This window comes from Aotus nancymaae, unplaced genomic scaffold (assembly GCF_030222135.1).
Source record: "Aotus nancymaae isolate 86718 unplaced genomic scaffold, 86718_ANA_hifiasm-v0.15.2.pri h1tg000006l, whole genome shotgun sequence".
Lineage (NCBI taxonomy): Eukaryota > Metazoa > Chordata > Mammalia > Primates > Aotidae > Aotus > Aotus nancymaae.
Window position 1 is genome coordinate 11,768,761 of NW_026988417.1, and position 26,961 is coordinate 11,795,721.

General features: G+C 42.1%; 1 protein-coding gene across 5 annotated transcripts in view; it reads left to right on the forward strand.

The window, feature by feature from the left end:
* Window positions 1-26,961, forward strand: part of CLNK (cytokine dependent hematopoietic cell linker) — a 199,433-nt gene that overhangs the window by 126,225 nt on the left and 46,247 nt on the right. For all 5 annotated transcript variants that reach the window (XR_010338534.1, XM_064365714.1, XM_064365712.1 and 2 more), the window contains exons 9-11: window positions 17,207-17,232; window positions 17,446-17,465; window positions 18,828-18,938. Coding sequence is in view for 4 of the 5 variants with exons in the window: in XM_064365714.1 (XP_064221784.1) it covers window positions 17,207-17,232; window positions 17,446-17,465; window positions 18,828-18,938 (157 nt within the window). In the remaining variant the exon portion in view is untranslated. The remainder of the gene's footprint in view (window positions 1-17,206; window positions 17,233-17,445; window positions 17,466-18,827; window positions 18,939-26,961) is intronic.

The following is a 26,961-nucleotide window of genomic DNA, read 5'->3' on the forward strand; positions in this document are numbered from 1 at the left end:
CAGTGATCACGGGGCACCACCAGCCCAGGTAGACTTCTCGGGGAGGAGATCAAGGGAGTAAACGCCCGACCTCTCTCTCCAACCTCTCTGTGACCTCCTGCTTGGGCTTCCCAATGGCTACACCTAACTAGAAACGAGAGGACAGGGCAGTCCCTGTGTGTCCCTACTGGTCAGTGTCCCAGGCAGAGAGCAGGGTAGAGCAGGGTGAGGGCGGAGGGAGGTTCTGGAGGGCAGATGGAAGACAGCAGGAAGCGCCAGCGCAGTGGAAAGAGCACGGAGAGGAGCCGAAACCGAAGGCACACTCCCTGGCTGCGTGACCTTAAGTAAGACACTAACCTTTCTGAGTCCTCCTTCTCCTTTTCTTTAACCAGCAGGTTAAAGAACAGCTGGTGAATTAACATAGAGGAAGTATTTTCACTCCTCTTAACAGAGAAAGGGATGGGAAGCATAGAGGGATCACAGACCAGACCAGAATCATCTGATACACAAATGGCCTCAGTCATAATAACATGCTTTGTAGGCATTCATTGAGAAATGAGTCCTGGAGAGAAATCAGATGAGAAATGAACTTCACAATTGCCATCTTATTTATAGTTCACTATGGGCACCCACCCTCATTTCTCTGACTGCAGAAATTTATTTGACCATTATTTCACGTATCAGTATGTCTGTTTACCCATCTGTATGTTTATCTACCCTTTGCCTCAGTTCACAAAGATATTAGTTAATAAAAGCTTGAACAATGAAGCAGAAGAAAATCTAGATAGAGGACATAATTAAAATGAAGATAAAATGTAAGATTCTCAGGCACACATCACTAAATTCTATTATGGCTAAACTGTGAATTTCCCTCTGAGCTGCCTGGTAGTCTAAGCAAAAAGGGAATCAAGCTTCCTTACGTGATATGAATTTCCCATTACAAAAAACAAACCAGTTCCTCAGGGAAAGCAACAAAAACATATCTTTCAGGATTAAGTTAGTGCTGTGTCTGTTTTACAGCAAATGTTGGCTGATACATGAGTCCCATGACTACAAAAATATGAGCATTTTGTAAAGCAGACTCCAGTGTAAGCTGAGACCACAACTGCAAAGAGGACTTCAGCGAAAGCAAAAGGTTCAGAGACGTTGAGGCTTTTGGGGTGGGGCGGGCTGGGATAGAAGACTTCTTCAATACGAGTTATTGTTTCTACATCAGCCTGCCCTTCATCGCCATAACTGATGGGTCCCCATTACCATGCAGAGCCCTAAGTTACCACATCTAGAACGAGGCTGGAAAGGGGAAAATTAATATGAATGCCCCCCATTTTAGGATCAGGCATCTTGCTGAAAAAATGCTTGGATGATTTATGTGTTTATTACAAAATTCTGTATTTTTGATGCAAACACATTCTCAGATAATTTATTCACTCTCACAAAATGTCATAGAAAAAAACATATCGGTTGTTTCAGTAATGGCAGAATTTTATGGTGATATTTTTCATCAAGTTGAGCAGTTATAGATTTATGTTAATGTACATTTTATGTCATTTTTCTTGCAGTCATATTCTGACATTATCTGGAAACTGTCAGATTTCAAGAACTTATCTTCCCTAAGCTTGACTTTTTGTTTTCCATTCCTAAAAAATGGGTAAAAGTTTATTTGGCAGCAAAGCATTTACAATACAAGTTATGTGTGATGAACCACTAGCATTAACCACAGATCTAGAAGAACTCATCTTATTTTCAGATAGGGATAGCTATAATTTTCAAATATAGTGTAGTTTATTTTCCTAGAGAAACCAAAGCTGAGAATAAAGGAAGCTAAACTGCATTTTCTGTTTGCTGTAGATGTGAACCAAGCACAAACTCTAAGCCAATTTCCTTTGAAGTGACAAGCATACCATATACAAGAATGAATTTGTAAAGAAATACAATAAACCTCCAAGAAAAGAAAAAAAAAGAGAATTATGCATAGGCTAGTGAACATGTATATCCAGAAACACGAGCTGATTGAAAAGAAGCAAAGTAGAATTCCACAAAATGCCATCAAAAGATCTTTATACTAGTTTGCTTTTAGACGAGTTTAGATGCTGAAGAAATTAGAATCAGAAATGAGCTTAATCTGGGTCAATTCCCTCATTTTACATAAGGAAGCTTAGCAAGGGAAGTGGCTTGCTCAAGGCCATCGGCAAGTAGTCACAAGGCCAAAGCCAAGGTTTATTCCACTATGGTAATGTTGCCAGGGTTTTCTGTGTTTGCTAGTGTATAAAATGCATTCTGCAAACTCTCCCTCTCATTCCGTAACTAATATCCCATTCATCCAGACTATACAAAGCGCAGGGCCAGAGTGAATTGATAGATGATACTGCTCCCTAGTGGCAGAACCTGGCAACACACAATATTGCAATAATGAGATTTGGTATCTTCTATCCTTTGCAGAAATAACTCGCCTGAGGTTGCAGAATTGATCAGCAATAAATGTAATATTATTCCCCCAGCATTTTAGATGTAAATGTATTTCAGCCACAACCCGTGGCTAAAAAGCAACAGAGATATTGATATAATGCTCATTCGAAGTTAATGTTAACTTCATGAAATCACTCATTAATTGAACTAAAGAACAGTATTTTGTCTCACTACCACACAAGAAAAATAATGCAGCTCAGAGAAAAGGAAAAGAATCTGTAACTGCTTAATGTAACAAATTCATTTTCTGATAGAGAAATATGAAGTAGCCACAAATAGGAGACTGAAAAGGTATTTAATAAAAGAAGCTCCAGAAAATTCATATCCCCAAATAATAATTCCCCAGTGAAGACTCGGTTCCCAATAGCATTGCAATGTACAAGAACTGCCTTTTGCATAGGCAAAATACGGCCCTCCCCATGAAACCATTTCAGAATGACTTGATATGCATGCATAATGAAAAGCACTTTTTCTTTTCCCTGTAATTTTGGGGTGTTCACTGAAATCAACCATCCCAGTTTGCTCTGGATGGAGGGATTCTTCAAAAGCAGGACATTCCAAATTAAAACCTGAGACATCTGGGGTAAACTGGGACAAGCGGCCTCTATACCTACATGTTTTACGTGCAAGTCAGCAGAACGGAAGGGTTATTTTGTTTATTTAATCAAAAGTTTTAAAATAGCAGAATCTCCATGATCCAGCCCCTCCTTGTAACTGAGACACACCATCCCTCACAGATGCTCGAGTGGCCCAAGAGCCTCACCACCTTCCCAGGAAGCGCACGCTACCTTTAAGCGGCCCCAGCTGTTTACTTTCAGCTCAATCTGAGGAACAGCAATGTCTTCCTACAACCTCCTCCCATTGGTCCTTGCTCTAAGTAAGATGCAATGACTGAAGCTCTAAGAAACTCAAAGTAAAGTTACTGAAACTAATTGTGCGAGATGTTGAGAGTCATATTAAATAAAAGGGAAGGCCAAGCGTGGTGGCTCATGCCTGTAATCCTGGCGCTTTGGGAGGTCAAGGCAGGTGGATCACCTGAGGTCAGGAGTTTGAGGACCAGCCTGCCAACATGGTGATACCCCATCTCTTCTAAAAATACAAAAAAAGCTAGCTGGGCATGATGGCTTGCACATGTAATCCCATCTACTCGGGAGGCTGAGGCAGGAGAATTGCTTGAGCCTGGGAGGCAGAGGTTGCAGTGAGTGGAGATTGCATCACTGCACTCCAGCTTGGCAACAGAGCAAGACTTCGTATCAGAAATAAAATAACATAAATGAATAAATAAATAAAAGGGAGACTCTGAATGCACTAACCTTGAGAAACACTGAGTTAAACAAAAATAAACAGATATCTTTACTGCCCACATTTATAGAGCATTGTGGATCTCCAGAGGGGGTCAGGGCATGGAGCATTTATAACGTAAGTGTCCATGGAAGCTGCTTTTTCTTGGGTCATGTTCTTTGGCCCATGCTCCTTAGAAAACATTTGAGAAAAGCCTAGACCGACTTATACATTAGTTTCAGTTCTAGGTTCACAGTACATTTCCCATTCAGAGTGGTTTCTCGGGTGTTATAAATGATCCATTGTTTGGGGCGGATATTCCTCAATCTGTGAAAGCCACATCTATAGACATCTTGTGGACATAACTGCTTCCACCCTGCGTGCTCTCCCTTCCTCTTCCTGCCAGTCCCTGGAGGAGTGTTGGACAGTGATAAGCTTGCCCTCTCTCTTCTCTCCTCTACTTAGTTTTTCCAATTCCAAATCCACATCACGATATGAAGAAAAGGCCATTAACAATAAACATGACATTGCAATAGTAAAAGTTGCTTGTGTGGAAAGGATAGAGAAGATTGTAAAGCAGGAGGAAAATGGGCACACATGTAACTGCCATAGGAGTTCTTCCTGGCAACTACGTAAAGAGAGACCATGGCACTGCCGTAGAGAAAGAGTTTAATAGACACGAGGCTGACCACGCCACGTGGGAGATGTTCATACTCAAATCATCTTATTCAAAGCTCATAGGTTAGGGGATTTTCAAAGGCAGTTTGGGGGAAGGGATGGGAGGCAGGTAACAGGTGCTTGCTGCTGATTGGTTGGCGTGGGGATGAACTCATAGGGGTTTGAAGCTGTCTTCCAGCTGATGAATTGCTTCTGGGTGAGGCCACAGGTTGGCGGTATGGTGAAGCCATTGGGTTTAGGTGGAACCATAGATATCAGACATGCATGCAAAAAATGAGAAACCTATCTTCAAAGGCCTCTCTACAATAGTGGTGTTATTTGCAGGAATAATTGGGGAAGTTGCATGCCTTATAACCTTGGGAATAATGGCTGATGATCATTTATGTCTGCGCCTTAGCAGAACTTAGGCTGTTCTCTTCCCCACAGCCTGATGGCTTCCCGTTAGCTTTACAAAAGTGATTGAGTTTTGGGCAAGGCCTATTATCATTGAAACTATAGCCTGAATGTCTTCCAAAGTTAGCCTGGCCCAATAGTGCAGGAGTAGTTAAGGGAAAGGCAAGATGGGGAGTGAGTTAGCTTAGCTTACTATTAATATTATAATTCTCTCACTGATATAATCTTCACAAAGGCAGTTTCACATAGAAGGAAAATGTATCTTATTTCATCATAATTCAACCAATAATATATAGTACCTCTTACGTGCTCAACACTAGGGCTGGCTATCCGTAAGCCCCATAATAAGCACTCCGTTTATATGTCTGCTTTTCCAACCAGACAAGGAGTTCCCGAAAGGGAGGGAGCACATGGCATTTACTGACAGTCACAACACTGCCTAGTGTGTTTGTGTGATCTAGGCCACTTTGTTTAAAATTACCTCGTGCCTGGGCACTAAGCTGGCTCTGAGTCATGTGAGACCTTAGACCTGGAGGAGCCTGCAGTCTGGTGATTCCTATACTAAGTATTGTGGGAACTCAAAAAAGTGTATGCTTAATTCTGCCTTGGAGGAAGAATTGTGTTTCCCAGGAAGGCTTCATAGGACATTTGACTGAGGTGTGAGACAGTGTCCTCAGGGGAAGTGATGTGTGATATTCAGAAGCAGCTAAGGCCCTGTGCAATGGTCATGCCTGTAATCCCAGTGTGAGCTAATATGTCAGGCTAAGGTGGGTGGATCACCTGAGCTCAGGAGTTCAAGGCCAGCCTGGGCAACAAAGTGAAACCCCATCTCTACAAAAAATACAAAAATCGGCTGGGCGCGGTGGTACATATTTGCCCCCAGAGAGGCTGAGATGGGAGAATAGCTTGAGCCTGGGAGCCGGAGGTTGCAGTGAGCGGAGATCGCACCACTGCACTCCAGCCCGGGTGACAGAATGAGACCCTGTCCCAAAAAAACACAAGAAGAAGAAGAAAAAGAAGCTAGAAGGTGGTTGTTTAAGTAATGCTGGACTTGATGACAAGCAACCCTGGGTTCAAATCCCAGCTTTACTGCTTCCCAAATATGAGACCTACAACAAGTAATTTCACCTCTCTAAACTTAGGCTTCCACGTGTATAAAAACAGAGAGAACAGCACCTACATCCTCCAGTATTTGACTTCCTTGAAGGTGAAACCCAGCACAAACCTGTGGCACAGTCCTTGACACACAGCAGACGTGCAGCCAAGGCAGGTCGAACTGCGCTAGCGTTTGAACTCCTTCCTTTACTCTCTGTCCTTCTAGCTCTGGAAGGTTTTCCAGATTCTCCCCCTGAAGGCCAAAGGCAGTTTCACACAGAAGGGAAATATATCTTATTTCATCATAATCTTATTTCTCATGCCCCGTGGAGTTTTTTCTTTAGCATATACTGTAAATCATTTAGATAAATGTATAAAATGTTTTAGATGAACATATAAAAATAAGCTAGATGTCTCAATCACAGAGACATTGGTTTATGAAACATTGTTTTCCTGACAGCAAACACGTGGCACAGGATCGGGCACACGGTGGATGAGAACTGGCCTCGTTTTCTGGGCTGGCACCTGAAATTTGCTGTCTCACAGCGTCTCACGGCCACAGAGATCAAGGATGCAAACACACAAAGAGTGAGGTTAAGAGCAGAAATTTTACAGGCAAAAGAAAGAGAATAGCTCTCTGCTATGGAGAGGAGCCCCAGAAAAATGGGTTACCAGTCTACAGTGAGCTAGTGAGGAGGCAATGTCTGTTCTACATAGGGCATGAAAAACTGATCAGGACCAGCTGTGCCATCTACATAGGGCACGCATCTCTGGCAGCCCCACCTCAATCTTATTATGCAGGTGGGTTCTCGGCCTGAGCTTTTCCATGCTGCCCATTTCCTTCTTACTGCACACGTACTAACAAAAAAAGGGAAGATGCGGATTCCGTGGTGGACATGGCTGGCCCCAAGGTAGCCTTTTTTTTTTAATTGATATAAATCAATAATAATCCCCACCCCACCCTGCTACCAAACACACAAACTTCCAACTTCCTTATCTATTTTTGCAGCTCAATCTTGTGGGCTCTTTTTTAGAAAAGAAATGATTTCTTGGGCTGTTTTTTTTTCTTTTAGAAGAAAAGTTCTGCTGGGGACTCTTGCCCTTACTATCAACTAAATAATTTCTATTTCCTGTATCAGATGCATAGCAAATAGTTCTCAAATTAAATCTGTAATTTAGCCCATTTTAATAGTTTAATAGGTCCTAGATGCACCCAGAGATGAGACTGTGGCCTCAGTCCCACATTGCCACTAGGTGGGCACCTGTAGAGGGGCAAGTCAAGAAGGCTGGGTGGCTTCTGGCCCCATCTGTCGCTTTCGGAGTTTAGGTATATTATATTCCTTCACTGGGCCTTAATATCTTATCTGTAGAAACACAGTAGAACTCAGTGGTCCAGCATTTTGTGAATTCATGGATATGATTCATACATACAAATCCAGCTACCCTACCACCCATATCATCCTCTCCTTTCCCGTCCTCTATTCCCTGAGATACCCAGGTCGGGGGAAAAGATACCACCCAGGCTTCCTTTGGAAAAATGTTTCTATCCCACATCTCTCACTAACCCTAGCATGAAAGCAGCCGAAGTACACGTTCCTAGGAGAATACACTTTCTGGCCTCATTTGAGGAGCTGCTAGAGCAGGCAGGTTTGTCCCACATCCTTGGTTTTGCCTAACTTAATCCCTTCCCATTGCAACCCAAACAATGGTTTCAGCAGTGTATGGCTGTGATTAATTTCTGAAAGTTTCAGCAGACTCGGAGAGGTTCCTCAAACAGGCCTTGCCAAATACACATTAGTAGCCGCTTGAAGCATAAGTTGCTTCTGTGGACTCTTCCATAATTAATCATCAGGACATCATATCCTAATGGTTTGCTTTCATAAATCATAAAGGTCTTAAACACAATAAATTTTTTGATTGAGACCAAGTTTATCTAATTTTGGTCTTAAATACAATAAATTTTTTGATTGAGATCAAGTTTATCTAATTTTGTCCCAAGTCTGCATCTCTAATTACAGAGCATTATACTTATGTTCTATTTCTGAAAGTGTTGATTTGCATGATTGTATTTCATAGTTAAAAGGTATTGCAGTCGGGGGCGGTGGCTCATGCCTGTAACTCCAGCACTTTGGGAGGCCGAGGCCGGTGGGTCACTTGAGCCCAGGAGTTCGAGACAACTCAGTAGCCTGGACAACATGGTAAAAGCCCATCTCTACTTTAAAAAAAAACATTAGCCGGGTGTGGTGGTGCACACCTCTAATCCCAGCTACTCGGGAGGCTGAAGCAGGAAAATTGCTGGAACCAAGGAGGCAGGGGTTGCAGTGAGCCAGGACCACACCACTGCACTCCATCCTGGGCAACAAAGCGGGACTTGGTCTCAAAAAAAGGGGGGAGGGTATTGCATATGTTATATATTTAGCACAAATTGAATAGTAGCTAAGTGAAAAACACAGACAGAGGTCCCCCTTATCCCCAGTTTCACTTTCCACAGGTTTAGTTAACCATGGCGAACTGAGGTCCGAAAATATCCAGTGGAAAATTCCAGAAATACACAATTCCTAAGTGTTAATTTGCACGCTGTTTCTGAGTGGCACGATGACATCCTGAGCAGGCCCGCTCCAATCATTTCTCAGTCCAGCGTTTCCGCTGCGCTGTGTCCGTTACCCACTCCTTAGCCGCTTAGCAGCCGTCTGGGCCGTCAGATCCCCTGCGCGGTATCGCAGTGCTTGGGTTCAAGTCACCTTTATTTTACCTAATAATGGTCCCAAAGTACAACAGTAGTGATGCCGGCAGTTCTGATTTGCCAAACGGAAGATGTAAAGTGAGTTCTTTCAGTGAAAAGGTGGAAGTTCTCAACTTAAAAAGGAAAGAAAAAATATTGTATGCTGAGGTTACTGGGAGCTACAATAAAAATGAATCTTCTATCCATGAAATTGGGAAGAAGGGAAAAAATGTATGTGCTAGTTTTGCTGTCACATATCACCTTTATCATAGGTCTGTCTGTATATTTAGGAAAAGCACAGGACATAGAGGATTTATTACTATCCTCGGTTTCAGACATCCACCGTGGGTCTTGGAACATTTCCCCCAGGATAAGCCGGGGGGCTACTGTGACTTCAGTGTACATTTACGTAGATTATTTTTAATAATGGCCATATGTAAAACCAGTTCACAGAATTCCTGAAAGTTAAGCGAATGCCCCTTGCAAGCCAGCGCCAGCCACTCCAAAGAACAGTCTCTTATCTCTTTCTCCTTCTCCAAGAGGCCTTACTTTAAGCCTCCCAGAGCACGGTGATTTGACAATGTCTTCATGGTTTCACCATAATAAGTTGTAGTTGAAACAGTCAAACCAAGGTCCATCAGAGTCTGCAACCATGCTATGCCCACCTCAATACATTACCTCCCCAAAAGCAGTAATTTTGACAGCTCGTGTGAGATCTGTCTTGAGACCGAAAAACAAATGAGTCTCTGGGCAGATGGTGCTAATTACACCCTATGACCACGAGGTGGCGAGCATGCCGGGCTTCTCCGAGAGAAAACTGAAGATGGGAAAGACTGAACAACTGTTTGGCTCCTCCTGTTTGACAGACAGAGAACTTTTCCTAGCGTTTTGGAATATCTGGGTACTTCACTAGGAGGGTAAATTCTCATTTTCCCTCTAATTTTTCATACCATAATAATAGCAGTAACTGCAGCTGTGCATTAAGAACCGTGCCTTGAAGTGTGCATCAGTGCATTTATTCCACACATGAATTTCTGTGAAGTATAAATAAGCACTCCTTACTCCTCCAGATGGGGAAATTCATTCACTCCTCAATCAATTTGCTTATTTCATAAACATTTATTAAGCACTTGCCATGATCCTGCCCGTAGTATGAATAGACTCAAGATTCAATCTTAACAAATTCAGCTCCAATGCTCACTCTCCTCTAAATATCACAAATACTTGACTTATTATTGCTTTATTAAATAAAACCCCCAAATTTAAAAAATTCGGTAGAATTTATCTGAATTACCATCAAAACTGTATAGCAGTAGATAAGTTACTTTGCTTGTTTGATCCAGTTATTTTTTCACTTGCAAATTTCCTTAAAGTTCACTTTGACCTCTTACTTTGAAGGATTTTGGTTAGCTAAGCAATGATTAAGTGAAGCTCATGGTATTAGTGGTTGCCGGTTGGCATTTTTGATGTGGCTGAAACCCCCATGGATTTTTGTAACTATTGCTTATATTATCCTACAGAAGAATCTTAAAAGTGAGAGAGGAATGCTAAGTGATGCTAGAAAAAAATTCTACATTATAATGACAACACAGGACACGTGGACAGTGTATCATAAAGATTTACCCTGAGTAACACAAAAGACCCTGAGTGGCCAAGGCAATCCTGAGTAAGAGGAACGAGGCTGGAGCCATCTACACTTCCTGATTTCAAATAACATGACAGGGCCGTAGTGGTCAGTGGTACACCGAGCATGTACACCAGTAGGGCAGAGTGCAGAGCCCAGAAATAAATGCATGCATTGATTAAACTAATTTTTGACGAAGGCATCAAGAATACACAATGGAGACAAAATGGTCTCGTCAAAGAACAGCGGAGAGACTAGATATTAACATGCAGAAGAACAGAGCAGGACCCTGGTCTCACACCATTCAAGGAAATCAACTTGGGGTGGATTAAATCAACTTGGGGTATACCCAGAACTACAAAACTCCTAGAAGAAAACATGGGGAAAAGATCCTTGACATGGGGTCTTGCCAATGACTTTTTGGGTCTGAGACCAAAAGGACAGGCAACAAAAGTCAAAACAAACAAACGGGGCTGCATCAAACTAAAAAGCTTCTGCCCAGCAAAGGAAACAGTCAACAGAGTAAAAAGGCAAACTATGAAACGGGAGAAGGTATTTGCAGACCATATACTTGATAAGGATTAATACTCAATATGGACAAGAAACTCATACAACTGAATAGCTAAAAAATGAGCAACCTTATTGGAAGATGGGCAAAGCATCTGGGTGGACATTTCTCCAGGGAGGAAATACAAGTAGCCAGCACATAGAGGAAGTGGCTCTCAGCATCATTGGTCATCAGGGAAATGGATCTCAGAGCCACAGTGAAATAGCACCTCACAACTCTTAGGATGGCTATTACTTTAAAAAGAAAAGAAAAAGATGGCAAGTGTTGGCAAGAATACGGAGAAAAGGGATCCCTTGCACACAGTTGGTGAGAATGTAAATTGGTAGTGCCATTATTGAAAACAGAATAAAAGCTTCCTCTAAAACATTAAAAATAGAAATACCATATGATTCAGGAATCCCACTTCTCAGTACATATCCAAAGAATCGAAAACAGGACCTTAAAGCACTGTCAGCGCTCTATGTTCATGGCAGCATTCTTCACCATAGCCGAGATACGCAAACAACCTAAGGGTTCGTAGACAGGTGAACGGATAAAGAAACCGTGGAGTATACATACAACGGGGTATTTTCCAGCCAATATTGATGGCCTTGGAGGGCATTACCCTGGGCCAAAATTAGTCAGACACAGAAAGACAATACTGTAGAGTCTCACTTAAACGTGGAATCTAACACAGTCAGACTCACTGAAGCCAAGAGTACAAGGTGGCCGCCAGGAGCAAGGCGGAGGGAGAAATGGGAAGGTGATGCTTAGAGAGGACAGAGCTTCAGTTATGGTGCATACATAGACTCTGGAGATCCACTCCACAACCTAGTGCCTATAGCTAATGATACTGTACTGGGTACTTAAAGTTTGTCAAGAGGGTAGATGCTAAGTGTTCTTACCAAAAAATAAAAATAAAATAAAGTAACAATAACAAAAAGGGCAGGAGCCAACTTTGGTAAGTGACAGATATGTGGTGGTGATGGTTTCATGGGTATGTACTTATCACCAAATTCAATCTTGATGTGTACAATAAATTTGTAAAGTTCTTCTATGTCAATGATACCTTAATGAAGTGGTTTAAAAAAGATTCACCAGGGCAGGGCGCAGTGGCTCACGCCTGTAATCCCAGCACTTTGGGAGGCCGAGAAGGGTGGACCACGAGGTCAAGAGATCGAGACCATCCTGGTCAACATGGTGAAACCCCGTCTCTACTAAAGATACAAAATTTAGCTGGGCATGGTGGCGCGTGCCTGTAATCCCAGCTACTCAGGAGGCTGAGGCAGGAGAATTGCCTGAACCCGGGAGGCGGAGGTTGCGGTGAGCCGAGATAGCGCCATTGCACTCCAGCCTGGGTAACAAGAGCGAAACTCCGTCTCCAAAAAAAAAAAAAAAAAAAAAAAAGATTCACCATAGTTAAGGCAATGTTTTTACCATGTGATCTGGGCACTCTCCCACCTCTGCCATCACCTCTCAGGGCTTACCACCCCCTTGTGCTCATCCCACCTGCTATGATTCAAATGTCCCCTCCAAATCTCATGTTGAAACTTTATCCCCAATGTGGCAGTATTGAGAGGTGAGGCATAAAGGGGTAATTGGATCATGAGTGCTCTGCCCTCACGGATGAATTAATCCATTCATAGATTAATGGGTTAATAGATTAATGGATTGTTGTGGAAGGGGAACTGGTGGCTTTATAAGAAGAGACACCTGAGCCAGCATACACAGCCCCCTTGCCATCTGACGCCCTGCACCGCCTCAGGACTCTGCAAGAAGGTTCTCACAGGTTGCACCCACAACTGCAAGAAATAAATTCCTTTTGCATATAAGTCATTGCTTAGTTTCCAGTATTCTGTCTTAAGCAACAAAAAACAGACTAAGACAGAAAATAGGCACCAAGAAGGGGAGCGTTGCTGATAATGAATACCTGAAAATGCAGAAGCAGCTTCGAAACTGGGTAATGGGCAGAAGTAGAAAAATTTGGAGGTGCAGGATAGAAAAAGTCTAAATTCTGGTGAAAGCTTAGGAGACAAGAAGTCTAAGTAAAGTTTGGAACTTCTTGGTAATTAGATAAGTGGTTGCGACAAGAATACTGATAGAAATACAGGCAGTAAAGGCCATTCTGATGAGGTTTGAGGTAGAGCTGAGGAGCAAGATATTGAAAACTGGAATAAAGGCCATTCTTGTTATAAATTGGCAAAGAACCTGAATGAATTGTTTTTATGCCTCAGGGTTTTGAGGAAGGCCAAACTTGAAAGTGATAAACTAGGATATCTGGCAGAAGAAAATTCTAAATAAAATATAGAAGGAGGCTGGGCGCGGTGGCTCATGCCTGTAATCCCAGCACTTTTGGAGGCTGAGGTGGGTGTATCATGAGGTCAGGAGATTGAGACCATCCTGGCTAACATGGTGAAACCCCATCTCTACTAAAAATACAAAAAGTTAGCTGGGCATTGTGGCACATGCCTGTAGTCCCAACTACTTGGGAGGCTGAGGCAGGAGAATCACTTGAATGTGGGAGGCGGAGTTGCATTGAGCCAAGATCATGCCACTGCACTCCAGCCTGGGTGACAGAGCAAGACTGCGTCTCAAAAAAAGAAAAAAGAAAAAAAATATATATATATATGGAGCTGCAGGGTTATTTTGGCAACTTACATTGATATTTGAAAGCAGAGAAATAATTTACAGAATTTATAATTAAAAGGGAAGTAGAGTGGATAAATTTGGAAAACTCAGCCTGGCCACATAAACAGAGAAAAAGTGTTCAGGAGACAAAACCGTGGGTATATCCCAGTGACTATTTGCTAAAGAGATTAACAGAGATAGAAGGGAGCCAGATGCTATTCCTCAAGGCAATGAAAGAATGACCCCAGTGGTGTCTCACAGATCTTAAGGCTGCCCTCTTATCACAGGCCCAGAGTTCTAGGATGGAAGAAAGGTTTCAGGGGATAGGACTGGGGTATGTCTACCAGCTTACTGCCCACAGCCACCCTGCGACTCAGCTCCGTACACCGCAGCATAGCACTTCACGGCTGCCTGGCTGAAGCAACCCCAGCTGAGACTCTTGTACTGAAGCTCTGCAAGGTACAAGTTATAAACCTTGGCATTATCTGTGTGGTGCTAATTCTGCAGGCTTGCAGAAATCAAGAGCTGTGGAGGCTCAGCAACCTCCATCCGGATTTCAAAAGATGTCATCAAAGGCCTGAGCCCCCAAGCAGAGACTTGGTGCAGGTGGAGACATTGCAGAGAGCCCCCACTAAAGCAAAACAAAGCAGATATGTGGTGTTGAAGCTAATGCAGAGTCCCCACCCGGGCAATGCCTAATGGAGCCATGGGAGCAAGGTCACTGCACAGAATCCCCACCAGGGTAATGGGAGTGAGCCTGCCACCAAGACCCCTGAGCTGTAGAGCTACTGGTGTGCAGTGCCAATCTGGGAGAACTGGTGGACTAAGCCCAACAAAGCTATAGTGGTGGAGTGTCCTGAAGGTTTAGAGGCCCTAACCCTTGCTCCAGCGTGCACAGAATGCCAGACATGGAATAAAAATAAATTATTCTGGAATCTTAAGACCCAGAGTCTTCTCTCTTGGGTTTCAGTCTCACGTGGGGCCTGATATCCCTTTCTTCTTGCTTCTTTCTCTCTTTTGGAATAGGAATGTGTACCTTATACTTGTCCCATGATTGCATCTTGGAAGCAGATAACTTGTTTTGATTTCATAGGCTCAAGGATGAGACTCTGAACTTTGGACTATTGAGTTGGTACTGAAATGAGTTAAGACTTTGGGGCTACAAGGATGAATGTATATATTTGTATGTGAGGGCTTGTATTTTGGTGAACCAGGGGGTGGAATGCTGGTTTCAATGTCTCCTCCAAAATGCATGCTGAAACTTCAGCCCCGAGGTGGCAGTATTGAGAGGTGAGACATTTAAGAGGCAATTGGATCATGAGGGCTCTGTTTTCATAAATAGATTAATCCATTCACAGATTAATGAATTAATGGGTGTTGAGTTATCATGGAAGGAAGACCAGTGGCTTTATGAGAACAGGAAGAGGGACCCGAGCTAGGACATTAGCACAGTCAGCCCCTCACCACGTAACGTCCTGCACGTCTTAGTACACCTCAGAGTCCCCACCAGCAAGAAGGCTCTCACCACGTGCACCTGTGTGTTCTTGGACTAACCTACTTTCAAGGAAATCATCGAATTTTAAGTATTCTGTTTTAAGCAACAGAAAATGAACTGACACCGTCTGAGGACCTCTGCCCTTGCTGTTTCCTCTTCCAGAAATCCCCTTCCCAAGATATCCACAGGACATGCTCCCTCGCTTTCCTCAAGCCTCTGGTTTAGTCTTCTAACCACAGATACCCGGCCCCAACTCTCCGGGCCCTGCTGTCCCCCAGTCTGCTTTATTTTCTGGGTAGCACTTGTCATCACTTGTGAATGTTTATTTATAATTTTGTTTACGTATTTCCTAACTTCTGCCACTGGAATGTAAGTTTCATAGGAATAGCAACTTTATTTGTTGGTATTATACTTCCCAACACCTACATCAATAAATACATTAAAAATGAGTCCATGCCTGACACATACTCTGTGCTCAATAATAAATCAGTGAAACAAAAGAAGATAGATGTCCCATTCGAAACTCACAACCCCTGAAGCAAACTGGATAGGTTTCTTGAAAACCATAAATGGAATTTTCCTATTAAGCTACAGGAACTCAGTCTCTTTATTGAATTCTTTTTCCAGTGAATTGAACTGATCCCCAGTAGATATAGTGGAAAAAGTTCTCTTGGAAAGCCAGCATCTAGTTTTTCAGGGAAAGTCATCAACCCAGGCAGCAAGATGGTCCACCAGGGAACTCCGGAGGTGAAGCCAATAAGCAATCAAATGAAAGGAAATTAATTTATGTTTTCTAATTTTGTCCCTTAAGCAAGCATCATGTGACCTAAGCTTTTTTGTGATTTCCTTGAAATAGTCAAAGATCTCACGTTAACTAGATTGCTCCTGTTGTTGAAGTACATCCTGGGTCATATTTTGTGTTTTCACAATGCCAAAGACACACATTACTTCCGGGTGCAATCAGTGTTTGGAATTCACATAAAGAAGTTAATGCTACCTATTGCAAAAGTGTCTTTCAAAACTGAAAACGGAAAGGAAGAATGGTAATTTTATTCTTATTCTTTGAAGTAATTATCTTAGACCTAGAAGAGCCATTAAAATTATACAGACCAGTTTGTGTTGTGTTGTGCTGCTTTGCGTTGCGTTGTGCCAGTTGGACCTTTCACCAAGAGGAATCTAAAGAGAAGGTACAGTGAAGAGCAGGCTGAAGTTAAGCCTTTAATGACATGGGGGTGGTAAACCAGTAACCAGTCCCCCTGCACCCAGGCACCACGGGACTTCCAGGGAAAGTGCAGGGGGCTCTTCAGCACATGGTTAAAAATCACTGATTTAGTCCAACCTCCTTGTCTCACAAGTGAGGAGAGCAAAGGGGACTCAGTGTGAAGTCACCCAGCCAGTTTTCAGTGGAGGTTTAAGTCTCCTATAGCATGAGATAGACATTTTCTTACTGATTTCCCAACAGCCCGATCAAATAGCATTTATTATACCACGCCCATTTTTAGAGATAATCAAACATTGCTTTTCCAAGAAGCCTTCTTCTGACAACCCAGACTAACTTAAGTCTCCCACATATTCATTGAATACTTTGTCTTCTCTACTTGAAATCCTCATCAGTTCGTGATGCCTTCAGTGCAGGTCTACCCACTAAGGTATAAACCCTACCAGTCGTCTTCACGGTCACATCCCCAGAGCCAGAAGCTTGGCCTGTGAACACCCCAGCTAGGAGCACCTTGACAGGAAGGATTGAATTTGTCTTTCTACCCCAGTGCCTGGTACCGTGTTTAGCTCAGAATAGAAGCTCAATAATTATATTGAGTCGACTTACAGAAATAAAACTACCTAGAGGTCAGACAAATCTGTTTCAGGCTCTACTTGGGCTTTTTCTAGGGTTAATTGGCCTTGAGAAATTATCTCACCTAGTTTGTCCTCAGTGTTTTCATCCATAAAATAAAGAAGTTGGATTCTGAGGGTCCTCAGAAATTATTCTATTTTGAAGAGTCATACCACATGCAATGAAATCTTCATTCTACCATTTACTCCCTGGGTGAGTATAGGTGAGATATTTAACCTATCTATGTGTCAGTTTCTTCGTTAACAGAACAAGGGTGAGGATTTAATAAGGCCACATCACTAAAGTGTTTATTATTATTCTGGGTATCTCATAAGATCTCAACAAATATTAACTGACATTATCATCAATATTATTATAAATAAAAATGATTTTCCTGTAAGCATGTATAAAATCAATGCTTGATGACATTTTCCATAAATTCACTGGCATTCCCGCTTATATTTTAGGAGACACATCTTTAAGGAAGAACAAGGTAGGAGAAATCATTAAAATGCATTTGTTATTCATTATGTACTTTAGAAGCATAGCAATATAGACAATGCAAAAGCTCGGGTAGCTCTTGAAAAATATGTCCTATAAGTCTGGTCACAATTTGTCATTTCTACTTGTAAACCAAAAAACCGTTAACCAGTGGCCCTGCTCACAGAACGATAAACTTAATTTAGGTTTCTCCTTTCTTTTTCAGATTCCTTTACCACCTCCTCGGTAAGACACTTTAAAATAGCATTTTGTTTCCCTGTACACTGAAATAATTTGTGCCAGCATCCGAAAAAGAGAAACACAAACATTTGACATTGAAAACCTAATATGATTTCAGAGTGAGAGATGGATGTAGAGAGACAGAAAAACTAATATGAGATGTTCAATGAGCAGGATTAACCAGGCCTTCATTCATCCGTTTAAACATTTATTCAAAGTTATCTATTCAATATACCTTCACTCATTATTTCCTGATGAACGTATTCCTCCCTTGTTTCTTTCTGTTCCTCTTCATTATTTCAGTACACAAATCTGCTGGATGATATGCTGGGTATACTTCTGGTAGGCTTAGATTCATATGAAAATGGAATATGCCCTCAAGGAACTTACAATATATAAGTATATATTTACGTGATATATATGTGATACATACACAAATACTATTACATGTATACATATCTATGGAGAAAGGAGCAACAGACAGCTGCAGAGGCTCTGAGTGACTGGCCACTCTTGCTCTATTTGGGACCCATGAGCATCTCCGCCATAGCATGCATTACACTCTCTGGCAATCATTTCTTGACCTCTCTCTTCTCTCCTAGAGGGAAGCAGCTTGAACTAAAAACTTTATCTTTTTCCTCTCTGTATCTCCAGCATCCACTAAAGTACTGGATACACTTTATGAACAAATGAGTGAATGAGCGAATAAAATGAGTGAGTGAGGCGTTCACTGACTTTCAAACATTTATATATATATATTTGGAGGCAGAGTCTGGCTCTGTTGCCCAGGCTGAGTGCAGTGGCATGACCTCAGCTCACTGCAACTTTCACTTACTGGGCTCAAGTGATTCTCCTGCCTCAGCCTCCCAAGTAGCTAAGATGACAGGTGCATGCCAGCATGCCTGGCTAATTTTTGTATTTTTAGTAGAAACGGGGTTTAACCATGTTAGCCAGGCTCGTCTTGAGCTCCTGACCTCAGGTGATTCACCCACCTCAGCCTCCCAAAGTGCTAGGATTACAGGCGTGAGCCACCAATCCTGGACACAATTTTGTATTTCTTTGGGTAGTTCTAAGAACTCAGGTCTCCCAGTCTAGGATGAATGGAAGGCTGTTATCATTTTCTCCACAGGCCTCCTAAAGCCAAAACAGGTGTACTAGGACCAGCATGTGACTCCCTGTAGAAAATTATATCAGGCCCTTTATAAAACAGTGCCAGACCTGACCAGGCTTCTCCGAAGTTAGCATCCCAAAACTGGCATTTGCAACCCAAAGCTGGGGACACTGAGGGCAGAGCAGTGTGGATTCAGGGCCTGAGGCATCGCTGATGCAGCAAACCTTCTCAGGCCCCTACTCTGACTCTCCACACAGGCCTCTGATCACACTTCCGAAGAAGTACCAGCCCTTGCCCCCTGAACCAGAGAGCAGCAAGCCATCTTTCTCTCAGAGACACACCTTTCCAGAAGTCCAGGGACAGCCCAGGTGAGAGATTTATCATTAATGGTGAAATGACCAGCGTGCGTGTGGGTATGGGGGAGGGGAACAACGGGAACAAAGGAAACTAAAGTACCTGTCAGAGCAGACTCCCTAACGGGTGGGGAGTGTATTGGTCGGTGGCTCACACCTGTAATCCCAGCACTTTGGGAGGTGGAGACAGGTGGATCACGAGGTCAGGAGTCAAAGACTAGCCTGACCAAAATGGTGAAACCCCATCTCTACTAAAAATACAAAAAAAATTAGCCAGGTATAGAGGCAGGCGCCTGTAATCCCAGCTACTCAGGAGGCTGAGGCAGGAGAATCGTTGGAACCTGGGTGGCAGAGGTTGCAGTTAGCCAAGATCATGTCACTGCACTCCAGCCTGGGCAACACGGTGAGACTCCATCTCAAAAAAAAAAAAAAAAAAGAAAAGAAGAAAAGAGGTTTAATTGACCCACAGTTTCACACGGCTGGAGAAGCCTCAGGAAACTTACAATCATGGTGGATGGTGGAAGGGGAAGCAGGCATATCTTACATGGCAGCAGGTGAGAGAACCTGTGTCCAGAGCAAATGAGGAAGAACCTCTTATAAAATTATCAGATCTCATGAGAACTCATGCACTATCATGAGAGCAGCACAGGGGAAACCACCCATAGTCCAATCACCTCCCACCTGGTCTCTGCCTTAGCACCTGCAGATTACAATTAAAGATGAGCTTTGAGTGGGTAAACAAAGCCTAACCATGTCAGGGAGGAACCAGTTATACTAGAGGAAAATAGTCCTAGAAACCTATGTTTTGATTCTTTGCAGGAAATACAACTTCCCTGTAACAAAATGAGTTATTGAAAGAATTGCTCATTTGTGGCCTGAATTAGTTAATAAAGAAAATGTCAAATGCCAGAACCAAATCAGCATATTTTATGTAAGAACTGAAAGGGGATCCAGACTATTTCAGGACCAATATTGGCCCCCAGCTTCCCATCACCCAGGCTGGAGAAATATAGCCATGCTTGAAAACTCTTTTATCAAAAACATTATTGCCTTTATGAAAAATAAATATTATAAAACCAACCCTCTGGTATTAAATACTGATGATGGCTCCTTGTTCCCAAACGTGTGGTACATTTGGCAGCTGACGCTAATCACAAAATGTGACAAACTCGAATGAACCTATTTTATTTTCCCAAAAGAGTTTAAATTTCCAAAATTACCTTATTTTGAAAGTCAGAAAAGAGATTAGCATTTTCTTCTTGTTTTTGCATAGAATGAAGGATGCTTTCTTATTTTTCATTCTTCTTCAAGCTTGCATCAGCAGTTTGGAGCACAGGCATTATTTAGTGAGGAAGCATTTCTCATGAATACAGAAACTCAGGCTCTCAGGCTCATTTTGAGCTTCTATGGGAAATCCATTCATCACTGATTCTAATGGGGAACATTAAATAGCCTAAAATGTCATTCTGCCTTCTGTGGTGAATATCTCTTCAACTTTTCCCCTCCTACAACCCCACACAAGCATAAGTCTTCCAAGAAACACCCTCCTTGTTGTCTCTCCCAAGGAACGCCCTCTTTTCTGTTCCCCTTTCAACTGTCATGGCACTATGGGAAGGGATAGAGGCTCTCAAGTCTAAATTCAAATCGTCTGGGTTTGTATTAGTTCTCACATTGCTATAAAGAAATACCTCAGACTTGGTAATGTATAATGAAAAGAGGATTAATTGGCTTACAATTCCATAGGCTGTGCAGGAAGCATGATTCTGGCATCTGCTCAGCTTCTGGGGAGGCCTCGGGAAACTTACAATCATGGCAGAAGGTGAAAGGGAAACAGGCTTGTCTTACATGGCAGGCGCAGGAGCAAGAGAGTGAGGGAGAGGTGCTACTTTTTTTTTTTTTTTTTTTTTTTGAGACGGAATCTCACTCTGTCACCAGGCTGGAATGCAGTGGTGGGATTTCTGCTCACTGCCACCTCCGCCTCCCAGCCTCCCAGGTTCAAGCAATTCTCCTGCCTCAGTCTCCTGAGTAGCTGGGACTATAGACATGTGCCACCACACCCAGCTAATTTTTGTATTTTTAGTAGAGATGGGGTTTCACCATGTTGGCCAGGATGGTCCTAATCTCTTGACCTCATGATCTGCCCGCCTCGGCCTCCCAAAGTGCTGGATTACAGGCGTGAGCCACTGCACCCAGCCTACACTCCTTTAAACCAGATCTTGTGATAACACACTATCATGAGAACAGCACTGAGGGGATGATGCTAAATCATTCACGAAGGGTCTGTCCCCGTGATCCAATCACCTCCCACCAGGCCCCGTCTCCAAAAATGAGGATTATACTTCAACGTGAGATTTGGGTGGGGACACAGGTCCAAAGTATGTCAAGGTTGAAATTTAGATTCTACTTCTCATGAATGGTGGATCTGGGGAAGTGATTCTGAATTAGGGGTGACTTTATCCTTCCTCTCCCCAGTGGACAGTTAGCAATGTTTGGAGATACTTTTGGTTGCAACATCTTGAATAAGGGATGTTACTGGCTTCTAGAGAGTGGAGGCCAGGGATGCTGCTAAAATCCTGTGGTGCTCAGGACCGCCCCACAACAGAGAATAACCTTAAAAGGTTTATATTGCAAAGGTTGAAAACTTTGCCTTAGCTTTTCTAGCAAAGTACTAAACTAACCTTTTCTAAGCCCAAGGTTTTCCTCTGCAGTAAAATACAAATAATATCAACTACCTACCTCATAGGCTAAGGTGAAAATTAAATGAGCTGATTCCTATAAAGTGCTTAACAATGCCTGACCGGTACCTATTTTTAACCAGCATTTATTACACTTTTATTACCTTGGCCCTTCTCCATTGGTACCTATGTTACTCCATATAATATAACAAGTTAACAAGTCTGTTTCTTCCACCCCACGAAGGGGTGGAAGAGGAACTGACTCATTTCAGTACCCATATAACCTGGCACAGTGCCTGAAATATGGTAGATGTTGGGTAAATATAAATTTCCTTCTGCAGCTTTCAAAGGAACTTAACCAGACTAGGAGTAAGCAGATTTGCTGTGCTTTGATTTCCATTTTCAAAGAGTGAGAAACCGGGAGGCAACAATAATAATAGACCATCAAAGCCATGATGCTGTGTCATCAGAATTGGAAATGTAAAATGCTGCATTCCTAAAACTCCTGGTGAAATAGTCTAATATGTAAAGGGCAGATCAAACCTCAGAGAAGGAGACAGAAAATAGGATCAATAAAATATCGAGACTGCGCGCAGTGGCTCACGCCTGTAATCCTAACACTTTGGGAGACCGAGGCAGGTAGATCACACGTGGCAAGGAGTTCAACATCAGTCTGGCCAACATGGCGAAACCCCATCTCTACAAAGATACAGAAAGTAGCTGGGCGTGGTGGAGCATGTCTGTAATCCCAGCTGTTCTGGAGACTGAGGCATGAGAATCATTTTAACCCAGGAGACAAAGGTTGCAGTGAGCCAAGATCGCACCACTGCACTCCAGCGACAGAGGTCAACAGAGGGAGACTCTGTCTCAAGTAAATAAAAACTAAAATAAAATATTGAAGATGATGAGGTTGTTCAATATGGAGAAAAGAGAATTTTATCTTCTTTCTGTTTCCTCGTGCTGGAAAGAACAGTACCGTGGGACCCAGTAGCAATGAGTTTGGATCCCAGATGAGCCACTTTTGGCTGTATGATTTCAGAAAAGCTCTTTAACAACTCTGAGTTTTGCTCTTCTTATTTATAAGAAAAGAATAACCGTCCTCATGTGATAAAGTGATGATGAAAAGGTATGCCATTCCTGTAAAGTGCCTAGGATAATATCTGTCACAGCACAGGAAAAGAAGAAAAAAAGAAAAGAAAGAGAAAGCAAGTAAGCAAGAAAGAGAAAAAAGAAAGAAGGAGGGAGGGAGGGAGGAATGGAGGGAAGAAGGGAGGAGGGAGGGAGGGAGGGAGGGAGGAAGGAAGGAAGAAAGGAAGGAAGGAAAGAAGGAGAAACCCAGCTTCTCCCATAAGTTCTTAGCAGAATTAGGTAACCAGCATCCATAACCCTATACTTTTCTAGAAACAGAGGCTGTGTTTTATAGTACAGTGGTTCTCATCCTGGCTTTACACTTAAAATAATTAGAAAGCTTATTTTAAAGCACTATGTCCGGTATCTACTTTAATTGCTCCGAAGTGGGACCTGGGCATCAGAATTTTTAAGGCTCCCCCAGGTAAAGCTAATAGGTAGACAGGGCTAAGAACCCAGAGGGAACCAGGTTCTAGGAATACATCCACCACAAAAGCTTTGAAGGTGTACAAGCCTTATCTGTGCCTGAGTTTCCGGAGTCTCACATAATGCTCACTCGACTGCCAAATGCACCCCTCTGTGGGCCCAAATCGCACTAGTCTATTGGGTCACCGTCTTGGTGATGTTGACATCTTTAGAAGTTGCATTTGATATCTCTGGGCTTCCTGTAGTTATAGTTTGCATTTATTTAATCATTTTTAGATGTGATGAGAATTGCGCTGGATCTCTTCACCAAAATAGCTCAAGAGAGTAATTACATTTTCTCTTATTGCATTTTTCCACCAGTCTTGTAAAGTATGGTTTCCTAAGCCTCGAAAGAGTAAAGTGCCTAGTCCAGTGGATGGCATACATGCTCAGAAAAATAGTACTTCACTGCTCATTGGGCACCTAAGGTCACCAAGCTTCAAAGAAGTTAGGTAACTCAAAATCACGGTTGCCATTTGACTATTGGGGGGGAAAAACCTGCACAGCCCCATAGAAGACACTGGGGATACCACGATAAATGTGACAGCTTTGCTTCTGAAAGTAAGAGATGTGCTTTCAAATTCATTTTTTAGCAGGGCCCACATGGGTAGTAATATCATCATTAGTGATGCCCAAGTCCCATGTAATCAACCACATAAGGATATTGCTCTGAAAACAGACGGAACTTTGGCAATCAGAGCTTCTGCAGCCGAACCATGCAGCAGAGTGCCTGCCCCCTCTCTGCCAGCTGTTGGTAAGGCACTGTGAGTGAGATGCATTGCCTTCCCTAAGGCAGAGGCCAGGATTTACATCTGGCAATCAACTTTATCAATGACAGGCAGTTAGACAGCTACAGTCCTTTGCAGCAGGCTGTGCTCACCCTGGATGGTCGCTGCGGTTCCAGCTACTGTGTTTCAGGCCCCATTTGTCTCTGCCAGCTCTGCTATTCTCTTTTTGAAAGCTAAGCCTTGGTTTCACAAAACAATTACTGAATTGAAGCCATTCAGCAAAGGAACACGTCACCCCAGTTCATTCATTGACAACTCAAAACCAGAAGAGAACTTTGAAGTCTGGAGAATGTTGGTTGGGCGTTCTCAACCGCTTATCGTCCATCATTATGATTTTTACACTGTCCATGTACTTAACGATTTTTCTGCTCTGCTCATTTTTTCAACTTAAATAAATTTACTTAAAAGAAAGACATAATTATCATAAATAATTTCAATACAGATAGCTTCAAGCCAAAACTTTGAGCTATGGGGAATTTTCCCTCTGATAAAAGGGAAAGTAAGCAAATATTAGAAGGGTGTTTCATATCTACTCACCACTGCATTGAGCCTTTCTCCTTGACATAATCTGAAAGACAATTAAACAGGGAATAACTTTTCTACGATGGATCAATTGCAGTTTTAATATCATTGTCCATGCACCAAATAAAATCATCCTGAGTAACAGCAAGAGTAATCAACAACATTTTCTGAGTTGTAACTATACACAAGCCCAGTTTGAAGTCTTATATGTGTTAATTCATTTAGTCTTAAAACAGCACTGTGAAAAAATCGATATTACTATCTCCAATTTACTAATAAAAATGAAGAAATTGAGAGTTCATTGTCTCATAAGTTCTTTAAGCTTCAGTCCACTCAATGGCCCAAGGTGCAGGGTTTGGCCAAAATATAATTTAAATGAAGGACCCAATCTTTAAGAAACAAAACACCCCCTTGCCTAACTGTGGCTTTCCATTTTCTTTTTCTTTCTTTTTTAAGTAGAGATAGGGGCCTCACTGAGACTCCCGTCCAGGCTGGTCAAACTCCTAGCCTCAGGCATTCTGGCTGCCTTGGCCTCTCAAAGTGCTAGGCTTACAGGTGTGAGTCAACGCACCCAGCCAGCTTTCCCTTTACAACCAGCAATGCTGGCATCACATCAATTCATGCAATCTCTATTGCAAAAATATATGCTCTGATGATTTAGGAAGTGAAAACAAAAAAATCTTTATAGACATCAAGAAACCATGATCTCGTAAAATAGAATGTATGGTTATGGAGATATACAAATTTGTATTTATGAATGGAAACTATTGATTTTAAAGTACAAACTTCATTATTATTACTGTTTTCCAAGTTGTTGCCATTGGGGGAAACTGGGTGTAGGGTACATAGAAACTCTCTGTATTATTTCTTACAACGGCATGGGAATCCGTAATTATCTCAGACTAAAAAGCAAACGTGAATATTAAAATGTTCTGCAAATGTAGAGTGTTATCTCATTCCAAATAGCTTCCACATCACATTCTTTCATTAGAACCTTCAACAATTCTCTTCACTACTGTCTGGATTTATCAGTTTTACATGTGGGAAAACTAAGCTTCAGAGAGAAAATTTAATTTATCCAGGGTGACAGAACCCACAGATGATAGAGCAAGAATAAAATTCAATTCATTTAAAACTAAGCCATAAACTAAGGGAGTCTCAGGAAGGCCTGTATTTATAGTAAAAGGTAATATATTTGTAATGAGGACCTCTTATGCATAGGAAAAAATTGTGGAAAAAATAATGATGTGGTTTTTTTGGCCATCTTCACTGGACAGAACTTGCACAAACATGTGTTCAAAACTCTCGAAGAGTTAGAAACTCTTGTTTGCACAGAAATGCCTTCTTACAATCACTTGGGTTCTCAGTTAAAATTCCATTTATTAAAGCTGCACATTCCGAGCCCTAGTTTTCCTGAAACCGTTTTCAGATTTCAATCTATAAAGTGTATTACTCTATTTATAAATCTAGTGATTTTATCCAAACAGAAAGACACTCTGCTTATTCTTCAACAAATGTTCAACCAACTCGAGTGAGATGGGTTAAAGAATCTTAGTAAAACTGTTACAAACTCAGTTAAATCTACTTAAATATTTGAAATATCTTCATGCATTTAATTTACTTGATTTTTAAGTACTTCTAATGTTTACAGGGTAGGTTTAAATGCTAGCCAACAAACTTTAACAATTTCTGTAAATCCAGTAAATGTATAAATTTAAAAAAAATTAATTTCTCTTAAAAGTTCAAACTCTTTAAAATGGAAACAAACACACCTTGACTCTTCTAACTAACTTCAAATTTACATTTCAAATTGACGCCATACAGCCAATCTGTTGGTATCCTTAATACGTTGGCTTCTTAAACATTAATACTGAGATTAGCCACATTTTAACCCCAAAATAATTAATACTCTGGCTGTTTGTTCTACTTCATTACCTCTATTCAAATCTCTTTGTCTTCTCAGGTTTCTAACTAAAAGGGGGAGGGAGGGTGTAAGATGTCAGAGGCTCAGGCTGTGGAACCTCAGTATAGTTGCCTATTGCAGATCTGAGGCCAGGATTTAGCATCTGAGCACTGTATGTTTCTGGGATCATCCTACCTGATACAGCCTGACTCCTGAAACTCTAGGTCAATAGCTTTCAACTGTGATCAGCACACTTAATATTCCCGTATTCCTCAGATCTGGTGTTTTCACTAACAGAGCTGAGGAGTTGGAATGTATACCCTCACTCCACTCCCTTCACAGTTTCTTCACCATTGACCACGTTCTGACAGCAATGCACAGTGAATGCCCAACATTGTTATTTATTTATTTATTTATTGAGATAGCATCTCACTCTGTCACCCAGGCTGCAGTGCGGTGGACAATCTCGGCTCACAGCAACCTCTCCACCTCCAGGGCTCAAGCTACTCTCCTGCCTCAGCCTCCCGAGTAGCTGGGACTACAGGCTTGTGCCACCA